General features: G+C 34.3%; 1 protein-coding gene across 1 annotated transcript in view; it reads right to left on the bottom strand.

Moving 5' to 3' along the window:
• Positions 1–13,781, bottom strand: part of LOC118190632 (uncharacterized) — a 175,565-nt gene that overhangs the window by 69,643 nt on the left and 92,141 nt on the right. The window contains exons 5-6 of the mRNA XM_085818342.1: positions 9,490–9,554; positions 9,317–9,380 (exon numbers count right to left, since the gene is read on the bottom strand). Coding sequence (XP_085674468.1) covers positions 9,317–9,380; positions 9,490–9,554 — 129 coding nt within the window. The remainder of the gene's footprint in view (positions 1–9,316; positions 9,381–9,489; positions 9,555–13,781) is intronic.

The raw sequence follows: 13,781 nt of genomic DNA, 5'->3' as shown, positions 1-13,781 counted from the left end.
ACCATTACGTCGTAATGGAAGACAAGGTTAGGATTGCAAAAAATAGTAGAGGTAGAGCGAAAGCTGCTCTTACCAGAATTTCAAATTTCATTAATGATGATAAGCAGTTATTCGAAAAATACGATTTAATGAATAAACTTCAAAAAATTGAAAGCGTTTATTCTGATTTTGACAAGGCAGACTCAGAACTTCCGCTGGAAAGTTCTGAAATGGAAGAATTTGAGAAAACATATTATGAAACCAAAGCCAAACTACAACAAGAACTTGAGAAATGAAATGTTACTGTTAATATGCAAGTTACTAATGTTAATGAACGTCAAATGCCAGGTTATAGTACTACAAATACTGCTAATAATTTTAAATTACCGAGAATAAATATGCAGTCTTTTAACGGTAATTACAGAAACTGGATGTCTTTCAAGGACTTATATGTATCATTAGTGCATAACAATGAAAATTTAAGCAACATTCAAAAATTTCAATATCTAAAGGGTTTATTAACTGATGAACCGGCTTCTATTATTAAACATATTCCCATTTCAGAAAATAGTTATATGGAAGCCTGGGGAAAATTATTATCTAGGTATGATAAGAAAAAACAAATTGTCACATCACTAATAAAAACTTTCATGGAACAATCTTGTGTAATTAATGCAAACTCAATTAATTTGCGAAAAATTGCCGATAAATCTGATGAAATTATCAGAGGTTTAAAATCTATTGATCCAAAAGCTAGTGAAAGGGATGTTTGGCTAATTTATATTTTATTAAAGAAGGTTGACAACGAAACATGTAAGCAATGGTCTGAATTTTCAGCAAAAGTGGAATTTCCTACTTTTGAAATGTTTATTCAATTTATAAATGATAGTGTTCCTCTTTAGAAATTTTCCACGAAAAAGAAAGGGAAAAAACTCAACCTAGTGTTAAAAGATTTTCTGTTAACAAAACTATCAAATGTATTATGTGTAAATCAGATCATTTTCTCTTCAAATGCCCCAAATTTAAAGCACTAACTGTCAAAGAAAGAAATCAATTTGTCAGGAAAAATAATCTTTGTTTAAATTGTTTTTCTAGTCAGCACAAAAAATCTGAATGTATGTCTCAACATCGTTGTCATTATTGCCAGTTATTGCATCATAGTACTCTATGTGAAAATCAGTTAAAAAGTTATTCCACATCTGCGTCTCTTTCTGAGACCAGTTTTCAGTCAGAACAGCAAAGAAAGAATCCAACCGCGAATGAAATGCCAAACATTGCGTCTACGAATGAAAACAAAAACGGAACTGTAATTCAAAATAATAACGTTCAAACAACTTTTGGCTTATTGCCGACTGCATATGTAAATGTAATTGATTCGATGGGTCAAAAACGTAATATTAGAATGCTTTGTGATAGTGGTTCCGAATCAACATTATTATCTGAATCTTGTATTAATTTATTGGGATTTAAAAGGAAAAATGCGCGTTTTCCTGTCAAGGGTTTAGCTGAGTCAGAAGTCGCAGTTACAAAAGGTTACGTTGAAATTGAGTTGATGTCAATCCATGATACATCAGTGAGAATGCCAATTAAGGCATTTGTATTAGATAAACTAACTGCTGCGCTTCCAAGCCAAAAAATAAATGAGAAAGACTTTTCGCATTTGAAAAATGTAAAGTTAGTTGATCCATATTTTCACATTCCGGATAAGATAGATATTATTCTAGGATCTGACTACTTGTTTTCAATTTTACTTCCTGGACAAATAACTTGTTCTCAAAGTGATTTAATTGCTCAAAACTCAATTTTTGGTTTCCTCATATCCGGAAAACTACCAGAATCTCAAACGAAATCAAATTCACTTTCAAACATGCATATTTATGAAATAAATATTGACAGCGAATTGAAAAGGTTTTGGGAGTTAGAAGAAGTCCCAAATTCAACTGACACTGTATTCTCACCTGAAGAACAATTTGTTGAAACACATTTTCGGGAAAATTACTCAATTAATTCAGATGGTCGTTTTGTGGTGAAGTTGCCATTTTTAAAATCTAAATCTGAATTAGGTAATTCAAAACCAGCTGCACTTTCTCGATTATATGCTATGGAACGTAAATTTAAGGAAAACTCGGAATTTGAAACCCAATACAAGGATTTTATGCATGAATATGAAAATTTAGGTCATATGGAATTGGTTACACAAAATGGTTTAAATAGATTTCAGAATGAGCAATATTTCCTTCCCCATCATGCAGTGATCAAGTCGTCTAGTACAACTACTAAATTAAGAGTCGTTTTCGATGCTTCATGTAAAACTTCCAACGGTAAATCATTGAATTCTATCTTGGGTGTTGGTCCTAAATTGCAACGAGACATTTTCGATTTCCAGAAATAGTCTTTTCAGCAGACATAGAGAAAATGTACCGTCAAGTTTTAGTGTCCGATGAGGATCGGAACTACCAACAAATTCTTTGGAGGTTTAATCCTAACGAAGAAATACGCACATACAAGTTAAACATCGTAACATATGGTTTAGCTCCAGCTTCTTTCCTAGCCACTAGGTGCATTAAGCAAATTGCACTAGATTATTCACAAAATAGTGCTGTGTCTCATACTTTACTACACGATGTATACATGGATGATTTGCTATCGGGTTCAAGTACCGATAGTGATGCAATATCACTTTGTAAGGAAATTACCAATATTTTACAAACACACGGTTTCCACCTACGAAAGTGGAATTCTAATTCAAATACATTTCTTGCAGAATTTCAAGAACATTGTTCAACGGACGCTAATTTAGAAATAATTCCTAATGATAAGGAAAGCACGAAAGTCTTAGGATTGTTTTGGAACTCTTCAACAGACACATTCATTTTCAAACCCGCACTTGCACTCACCTCACCGCTGACAAAAAGACACATTTTGTCCCAATCGGCACGCATTTTTGATCCATTGGGATTAATTTCACCATGTACTGTTGTAATGAAAAATTTTTATCATAAGCTCTGGCTTACAAAAGGGGACTGGGATTCTCCTATTCCACAAAATCTTGCTGAAGATTTGTTTAAATTTCAGAAATCTTTCAATGCAGTTGAACATTTTAACGTTCCTAGAGGTGTCACGCTTATTTCCTCTGACACATTTGAATTGCACGGATTTTGCGATGCGTCAACACTTGCTTACGCTGCTGCAATATATTGCAAACAAATACACGGAAATGAAATAAAGGTTTCTCTCTTAGTTTCTAAAACTAAAGTCGCACCTCTCAAACAAGTATCTGTTCCTAAATTGGAACTATGCAGTGCTCATTTGCTTTCAAAGTTATATCGTGCAGTCATGAACACTCTCAAAAAATATAAGTTTGATGTTTACGCTTGGACTGACTCCAAAGTCGTACTATCCTGGCTCTCGGCACATCCCCATAAATGGAAGACTTTTGTTGCAAACCAGACGTCTCAAATAATCGAAGTACTTCCAACAAAATACTGGAGGCATGTCCCTTCCAAAGAGAACCCAGCAGATATCGCTTCGCGTGGTATTGATCCCAAATGTCTTCCTAATTGCAACTTGTGGTGGAATGGCCCAAGTTGGCTTTTTTTGGATTCTTCTCACTGGCCAAAAGAGGAATCCGCTTCCAAAGAAATTGAGGATCTAATTAAAGCTGAACAAAGATCTGATCCTATATTTTCATTTCATAGTGCTACATCAAATGAATTATATAACGATTTATTTGAAAAATATTCATCATTTTCTAAGATTATACGCATTTTAGCATATTGTTTAAGATTCATCAATAAGTGCAAAACCAATAACAAATGTCAAACACTTATAACTGATTCCTTTTCGCCACTCACTTACACGGAAACTAAAAATGCAGAAATAATCATAATTCGATGGGTTCAGAAAGATTATTTTAATGAAGACCTAAAATGCATTAAAAATCAAAGATCGTTGCCTAAGAAAAGTCAGCTACACTCCCTCCATCCGTTTATAGATGAAAACAGTCTTTTACGGGTAGGAGGGCGTTTACAAAATTCAGAATTGTCTTTTAATCAAAAGCACCCAGTGATCCTACCTGCTAAACACAAGATAAGTGAGCTCATCGTAAAAGAAAAGCATGTGACTTATTTACATGCTGGTGCTTCATTACTGTCCCACATTATCAAACAATCATATTGGATCATAGGTGGAAAAAAGCTCATTAATAAATGTGTTCACAAATGCATCAAATGCTTCAAATTTAAAGCATCCACCGCATCTCAGCTTATGGGTAATCTACCTAAGCATCGTGTAACACTCGAGAGACCTTTCTTCAACTGCGGAGTGGACTATGCCGGTCCTATTTCAATCAAATTCAACAAGGGTCATGGAGCAAAATCAACCAAGGGTTACATTGCTCTATTTATTTGTCTCGCTACTAAGGCACTACACATCGAGGCAGTGAGCGATTTAACCGCTGATGCATTTTTAGCTGCTTTGCGTCACTTCAGTGCTAGACAAGGAGCTCCAAGTCACATTTACAGCGACAAAGCAACAAACTTCGTTGGGGCTAATCGAAAACTCAGCGAAATACAACGATTGTGGGCCTCACTTCCTAAGAACGAAGCCGTTGCTCATCATTTAACTCAAGCATCAATAGAATGGCACTTTATACCTCCAGCATCTCCTCATTTCGGAGGAATTTGGGAGGCCGCAATTAAATCAACCAAATATCACTGTAAAAGAGTAATAGGTGAAACGCTACTTACTTTCGAAGAATTGACAACTCTATTGGCTCAGATAGAAGCCATTTTAAATTCTCGTCCGTTATGTAGTGTAAACAATACTGACATTGATTGCATTAATATTCTCACTCCTTCACATTTTCTTACAGGAGACGTGATCCTATCCCCTCCTGAACTACCTCTTACTAGTCCTGCCAATATACGGAATAGGTGGGATCTCCTTCAAAAGATGCGCAAGGACTTCTGCAAATCATGGACCAAAGCATATCTATCTTCTCTTCAAACCAGAAAGAAATGGAAGGACACTCAGCCGAATATGAAAATTGGAGACATCGTCCTGTTACTAGATGATGGTCATATTCCAGGTTCTTGGCCACTAGGACAAGTGGTCGAACTTCATCATGGTATTGACGGACTAGTTCGTGTGGCCACGGTTAAAACTAAAAACTCTATTTTTAAAAGAAACATTCATAAATTAGCCCCTTTGCCCATATATCAGGACTAATGCCTGATAGGGTGGGAGTATGTTCCGGTGCACCGGAACAGAACAATTCAACCTGACTCTTTCGCTTTTGGAACTATGCCAAAGAACATTCTTAATTCAGTTGAATAGTCAGACTCAGATGAACGCATACGCAAGGCAGCTGGAATGCTGTCTATTCTTCACTATTTTTGTTCTGTTCTCGTATTTTAAGTTTTATATGTCATTTTCTTGTTTATACTTGTATTGTGCAATTGTTTAATAATAGTTTTGTGTTTAAAACGAGGATGTGTATCGAGTTCATTAACTTTACATCGCAACAGATCATATTAAAATGTATTTAAGTGGCCGGCATACTTAGCTAAAAAAAATTTCTTTTCTCTTTTCGAAATTTAATTCATATTCCCCGACGAGAAATTTCAGCGTTTTTTTCAATTTGGCCAATATACACCAAACAGCATGATACATATCAAACAATGCTAAATTACACAAGAATTTAAAGCACATATGAGACCTTTAAGAATCGAAAAATGAATTTTACTGATAGGTGAAAAAAAAATAACTTAAATATTGAACTTATGGATAAGTCGAGAAATTTTGTAATTGATACCGTCTTTTTCTGAAAATAAGACATCCTCCAAAAACAAGCTCTATCGTGATTTTTCGGAACTTTTTGTAAAATAAAACATCCTCCGAAAATAAGCCTTATCGTGATTTTCGGAACTTTTTGTAATATAATTTGTTTTTGTATATAATTCAGAATTTTAATTATGACGATGTTCCAGAAGAAGGCATGATTGTAATTGAATAAATTTAAATTTCTGTATTCTGTGTAAAATAAATATAAAATAAAAATATATAAATATACTTTGATTTTTGCTCTTTCCCGAAAATAAGCCCTAGCGCACATTTTGGAGCAAAAAAGAAAGTAAGACAGTGTCTTATTTTCGGAAAAAGACGGTAGTAAGTTTAAATAATTATTGGGTACATGTCAGCTAAACGTCACTGTCGGCTTAGTGTCCTGTTGAATAAATAAATGTCTTGACAGTTAAGTGTCCTGTAGCTAAATGTCCTGATGGTAACTCTTTGTGTTGGCTAAACATCTTGTTGGCTAAGTGTCCTTGTCGGCTAAATGGCCAATCAGCTAAGTGCCCTTGTCAGCTAAATGTCCTGTTGGCTAAGTGTCCTTGTCAGCTAAATGTCTTGTTGGCTAACTGACCTGTCGTCTAAGTGTCCGCGTCGACTAACTGGTGTCGGTTAAGTGTCCCAGACCCCCCTTATATAGCATCCTTACACATGCAGAAATGAAGCAGCTATAATATTTTCAAAATGCTCCTAATTCCAGGGCACTCCTGTGTATCTATAATGCAGTACACAGTATAAGATCTGGACTCGTCAGGACTTCGGTGATTCCAGATTTGGGATTTTTCTAGATATTAGATCATGAGTTTAACCTTTTAACTTTCAAGTTATTTTTATGATTTGGGTACATAAATTGTCAATTTTTTATATTGCAAAAATCAAATGTTTAGTACAAAATAAAATATACTTAGTTGTTAAAAATTGATATTCTGAATTACACGCATAAAATGTTAAGGTTTTGTAGCCACTGTACACTGACTACCAATAAGTATTTGGACACCTGTGATAGAAAAGAAAAACTAACTTTATTCAAAATCAATAGTTGGTAGAGCCTCCACGAGAGGTAATTACAGTGTGGACCCTCCGGAGCATACTTTCCACAAGTCTTTGTATGACAGCTAGAGGTATTTTCTTCCACTCGGCTTGGAGAAGACATAGAAGTTCTTTCACCGATTTTGCACGGGTAGCGCACCCCTGAATTCGGAGATGCAACTCATCCCAGAGGTGCTCGATAGGGTTCAGGTCTGGACTCTGGGCAGGCCAGTCCATTCGATGAACTCCATTGGCACCATACCAAGCCTTGGTTAATGTCGAAACATGACAACTGGCATTGTCGTCCTGAAAGTAACAGGGGTCCAACCCGTAAAACTGCCACAACGTAGGAAGCACATTGTCATCCAAAATAGTGCAGTAGGCATCGGAGTTGAGCTTACCATGAATGGGGACCAAGGGTCTCAGCCCGTACCAGGAGAAACACCCCCAGACCATAATTCCACCTCCGCCGAACTTGACTGTTGGCACAATGCATTCTGGCAGGAGACGTTCTCCAGGTAGACGCCAGACCCAGACCCTGCCGTCCGAACGGTAAAGGGTGAACCCTTGATTCATCACTCCAAGGAATCCGTTTCTACTGATCTACAGTCCAATTTCGAAGTGCTTTGCACCACATAACCGAGCAGCACGGTTGGACTTTGTGATCAAAGGCTTATGGGCAGCAGCACGACCATGAAAACCAAGCAGATGTGCTTCCTTACGGATGGTATTCATTGAAACAATACTCCCGGATGCCTGTTGAAACTCCTTGCAGATGAGGGCCATCGGTTGGGTGTGGTTCTTCTGAATTTCTATGGACAGCACTCGTCGGTCTCTATTTCCCAGTTTCGTTGGTCTGCCGACTCGGGGCACGTTCTGACAATCACCGCTCACCTTCCACTTCTTAATCACATAGGCCACTGTTGATTTTGGGTACTTCAGATCGCTAGATATGTCCTTTAAGGATCGGCCACATTTGTGATACTTGATAATTATACCTTTCTCGAAATCAGAGAGCTCTGAACTGCGAGGCGTCTTGCATGCGACTAAAGCCGATGCTGTTTCATACACAATATATAGCGGCGGAGTCCGTGACATACCTTAGGACCGCAGATATCGTCATTTGCATAGGTGTCCAAATACTTATTGGTAGTCAATGTATATTCGCTTGAGGTGGTTGGCACTCAACGCGGCAGTGGTAAAGTTCGCTTCTAATGAAGCATTATTTTCTAAAAATCGAAAATAATAAATAAATAAAAATTAATACCTATTAGTAATTCAGTTTTGTGTGGTATAACTGGAAAAATTTTCCAAGCACAAGGAACCCATTATCATCCATCAAAGATTCGTGAAAGATATGCATACGGAGGAGGTAGTGCTTATGTTTGGGGTGGTGTCTCTTCGGGTGGATGGACAGACTGCCGTGTCATTCCACAGGGAACCAGGAATGCTCAGGCCTACAGACTCACACTGTGGATGATTATCTTCAGCAGCAAAAAATTCAGCACATGGAGTGACCAGCTTGATCACCAGACCTGAATTTCACTGAACATGTTTGGGATGCTTTAGGGAGACGTATAGCTGCTCTCAGTCCTCCTCTTCATACCCTTGCCAAACTTGCAATTGCTTTGCTTCAGCAATGGCTTTCACTCCTATGGAGCTGATACCCCATATAATCAACAACATCACTGCAGAAGCTGTATTGCTTCTACACGAGATCAAACTCCATGTTGTTAAAGGTAATTTTCCTATGCCAAACTACAATCTCCAATTTGTTCATTTTACACGTACGGTAATTTCTATAACACCACATAATTGTCTGGTAATTTCCTTTCATATAATTTTATGGCTTACCATGTGCTGTATATTATGGTTCAGATTCATTAAGTTCTAGATGTAACTTTTTGAGTAATCATCATTTTTGTGATTTTTCCTTAATTAAAGAAAACCAGTGTATAATCTGGTGCCTTCCCACTTCCTGATGGGACATCTGAAAAATAATATTTTCTTCATCCTCTTCAACATCGCATGAACTTCAGCAAGACTGAAGACACTGCCATATGCTCTCCCTACACTCTGAATGTGGATACCAAACTGTGGTATGGTGTTAATTTGTCTGTAGCACTGTTGGTGCTTCTCGCTGTGAACGCTTGCCACTATATCCCTATATATTTCCAATCATGCATATCACAATGTTAAATATTGATGGTTTCATTACATTCAATAACTTGAACATTTCCTGTTATAATATCTTAAATATTTTTTCCTTATTTTGACTCTTTAAAACACTTTTTCAAAGTTTGGAGACACAAATTTAAAGCACATGTTGGTAGTTGAAGATCAAATTATGGACTGTTGCTATTTATAAGAGTTCATAACACTTTTAAACATAATATAGATTTAAAATCAATTTAAATATAAAAATATAGATGATTTTTAATTTAAAAATTATACTTACCAACAGCATTTTATTCCATGTTGAATCATCATACGAATGTAAACGTTCAACATTTAGTTTTAAACTGAAAAAATTCAAATTTATTTTTAAATTATTGAATTTTTAGAAAATACATATTCAAAATGAAATATTTATACATATATATAGTTTGTAAACATGTGTATCATACATACGCTGATTGTGGCAGAGGTGAATCAATAAGCATCACTGATGCCTTTCTTTTGTTTAAATTGCAAACCTGTTAACAAAAATAAATGAGATGAGACACTTGATTTTTTAAACATCAATTAAGTAAATTATAACATTTCAATATATAGCCATATGATTTAAAATTAAATTAATTACATAAGAAAGAAAAATGTTTGCAAATAGCAATGGAGGGTTGTTTTGGGTTTTGAGTAATTTTTGCTTTAGAGGACATGAAGGAATTGAAATTCATGAAAAATACAAGTAATCTCTAGACAGCATCATGTGTGTATCTGACATAAGCTCAATGATATATATATATATAAAGGAGAAAGTAAGAAACATTCTTGAAAAGAAACAACAAAGAAGTAATAGGGTACGCTAGCTTTCTCTATAACCTGACCATAGATAAAGGTACTATAGGCATTAAGTAAATATTAAATGGAATGGGAGACTAATTAAATAATATACTGATACACATGAAAAAAAAATCTGGCCATGGTAAAACTAAGATTTACAGAAATAATGACATAATAAACTCTGAATTTATGTTGTTTGACGTTAAAAAAATCTGATGTGTACACCACATGACTTCCTTGTACGGAATATTAAATTATATGCATTTTTTCTTGCATTTCATTTAAACTTATTGGATTGAATTAAATCTACTTCGCCGACAGCGCATAAACAACAATAGAATAAATGCATTCTTTAAAATTCACTCTAGTATTTGTTTACCATAGCGACACTCTGGCGCTAGATTCACTTAACAGTATTAATAATTATATAACAGTTAACTTATATAATAATTATGTAATGGAAACTAAGTTAACTGTTATATAATCCAATAATTATATAATAGTTAACTTATATATTTCGTTCATATTATAACTCATAATGCACAAAATTTATATCATTTAAAGAATAGAATTATCTAATCGTTGCCACATGTTCTATTCAAATACTATAATAAAGCTAGAATGATGTATAAAAGAAATTAAGCAAACAAAACAAAAAAGAAACAGTTTTTCACAGACGATTGAGTATTTCTCATTTAATTAATTCAGTTCTCACTTCGCGAGAAGGCAAAAATACATAAAAACTCAAAATAGCTATATTAAAAATTACGAAGTAAATCTTAAAACACTTATTTCCTCGAAAAAATTCCAGAAAGAATTAAGCATGATTTAATTGGCAATAATAAATGAATGCGTTATCTTTGTTGTTACAAAACTAAGTTTCTTTAAGCTGGCAACAAATCCACTAGTCTCCTGTTTCAAAAGTAAACATCAATGGTCGCCATAAAAAAAAGGCTTAGCGGCACTTAGATAACTTTAAAATTGTTGATAATTCTAAAAATATTGTGTACAGATTTACTAAAGGCATAAAAACCTTAACCAGAAGACAAAAACAACATAATACAATCATTTTTAAAGCAAAAAATATACAATTTACAAACATATAAGATTAAAGAAACTGAGATCACTGAGCCGGGTAACAGAGTGGATATATATATAAATATATTTATATACGTTTGGTGCGACCGATTGCAACCAAAACAACCAAACTGTCTTTACGTACAGATATCACGCAAAAACATCGTTAAATTGTATTCGATAGCGGTCAAAATGGATATTTCGATGAAATATGCTGCCTGAAACTTTTCGCGATTACAATACTTCCTTTTTACTTCGTACAAGGAAGTAAAAATGGGAAAATTTTTCTAGAATCATAATGAAAAAAAACAACCTTTCACACTATTCACGTATACAAGGATTTTCATAATTCTTTTAAATCCTCCTTCCCGATGAATTTTTATTTTAAAAAAGGACAAAAGATAATCATAATAATATGCTTTGACACATTTTAAATATCCTACACCTAATCACACAAATTTCAGAAGAATAAAATTAGTAATAAGTATCAGAAGGTATACAAGTGCACAAAATTTCTAGATAATATAATATGAATGGACATGAGTCTTTAATTTTCAGTTTTACATGAAATATACAGCACTAAGTCAGAGATTCGGACATATTTGGAATGATCCAAATATGTTTTGCCACCAGCCACCAGTTTTTTTCCCCCTTCTTTTATTTTGTCTTTTTTTCCTCCCTTTCTTTCTTTATTTATTTATTTCACATCTCAAAGTGAAACATTCTGAAGCATTGTTGATTTTACACCAAATAATATTTTATATCCCTGATGCCAACCTAGCGAATCATTATTTATTGTACTTTGCTTTCATCACTGCATCTTCATCAACACGACAGCTTGAATAATGTTTGCAAGACATGCAGCAATACCTAAACATTTATATATATATATATTAGTATAACAAAGAGTACGGTAATCTTTTATGTTGACATCACGCTTGGTGACTGATAACAGATTTAAGTTAAATGCCCTAAGACATGATGACGAGGAAAAATTTTAACGTCTTTCCATACATTAAAAACAGATTTTGTTAATGATACTCATAGGCTAAAAGATTGCAATTAGTGCTGTTTGAGCTAAGAATAACTGATTTGTTATTTACAAAAACCCAGAACTTGTGCCAGAGCTCATATATATCCCTATATATTTCCAATCATGCATATCACAATGTTAAATATTGATGGTTTCATTACATTCAATAACTTGAACATTTCCTGTTATAATATCTTAAATATTTTTTCCTTATTTTGACTCTTTAAAACACTTTTTCAAAGTTTGGAGACACAAATTTAAAGCACATGTTGGTAGTTGAAGATCAAATTATGGACTGTTGCTATTTATAAGAGTTCATAACACTTTTAAACATAATATAGATTCAAAATCAATTTAAATATAAAAATATAGATGATTTTTAATTTAAAAATTATACTTACCACTGCTGCCACACCGGGCAGCAGAATTTAGACAAAATTTTTGGAACTTAGAGAAGCACCAAGCAGAACACAATTTTTTTTGAATTTAGAGAAACACCTAACAACAAAATTAAGGAATGGCAAATTTTTTTTTTAATTTAGGGAAAGCACTGGGATCCAGAATTTAGGGGAGGCAAAATTTTAGAACTTAGGGAGAGGCTTGGTAGCAGAATTAAGGACCAACAGAGACTGCATCAAGCAGTAAAATATCTAGCACTGGCCTTAATAAGCCTTAAGTATATGTGGGAATTTATTCATTTAGGACTAAGGTAAGCATGTGCAAGAAATAGACATAAACATAATAAATAACTAAAATAATTCAATTCAAGCTTAATTGTCTCAGCGATAGAAGCAAAATAAAATTTAATGGAACAACATGTCATTCATCAGCAATCTCATGATAGCTGATACTGAAGCTCCTGAATTGTTTGCAGATGAATTCATTTACAGTGAAAAGTTATCTTCAGATTCTTCAGTCAAATTTACAACACTGATGAAACTGATCTCTTCTGGCAATATATACCACAAAATACCTTGGTAAACTCTACAGAAAAATCTCCAACTGGTGTCAAAGTTTTCAAAGTGAGACTAACAATTATAGCATGCACAAATGCTGCAGAAATGCACAAGTGTAAACTTTTCGTAATTGTAAAGAATGCACGATCTCAGGCTTGTAAAGGAGTAAAGATTTTCCCGTTATATATCATGTAAGTAAAACAGCATGGATGACACAAGCATTAATGAACAATTGGTTTGAAAATTATTTCGTATCCAAGTCTCGGCAAAATTTTAATTTGGTTGGTTTACCTGATGACGCAAAAATTTACCTGATTGTAGTCAACTGTATGGCTCATACTTCACTTGAAATTTTATTGAACGGTAATGTATCCGTATTATTCTTTCTGCCAAATTATACGCCCATCATTCAGCCTATGTATATCGGAATAGTGCACACACTAAAATGCAAATATAAAGTAGCATTTTTAAGGTCTATGTTAAATTTCTTGAATACTGCCAAGACTATTCAAGAACTTTAAAAATATTTTAGTGGAACATCTGTGCTGGAGCATCCGAAGATTGTGAGAGGATGTGTCTCCAGATACTTTCAAAAGCACTTGTCATAATTTATGCCCAGCTACCATATTTCATGGTAAGGATGATCAAATTGATAGCCATGAATTTGAAGGTTTTAGGATATCGCAGACAAAAGATGAAATTTTTCATTTAATGGATTTTACAAAGAAATGTGAAGAAGCGGTAATAAATGAGGATGATACAATAGAAGTTTTTCATTGCAATGACAACACCCCAATCATCAATCAAGTAACAAATGGCGCATCCTGTAGTATGGTTCTGGATCCAGAAAATAC

The sequence above is a fragment of the Stegodyphus dumicola genome, chromosome 6, assembly GCF_044657685.1.
Source record: "Stegodyphus dumicola isolate Sdum_Otavi_A_Nest chromosome 6, ASM4465768v1".
Classification (NCBI taxonomy): Eukaryota; Metazoa; Arthropoda; class Arachnida; order Araneae; family Eresidae; genus Stegodyphus; species Stegodyphus dumicola.
The sequence above is the reverse complement of the archived record's forward strand: the minus strand, read 5'-3'. Positions and strand labels throughout refer to the sequence as shown.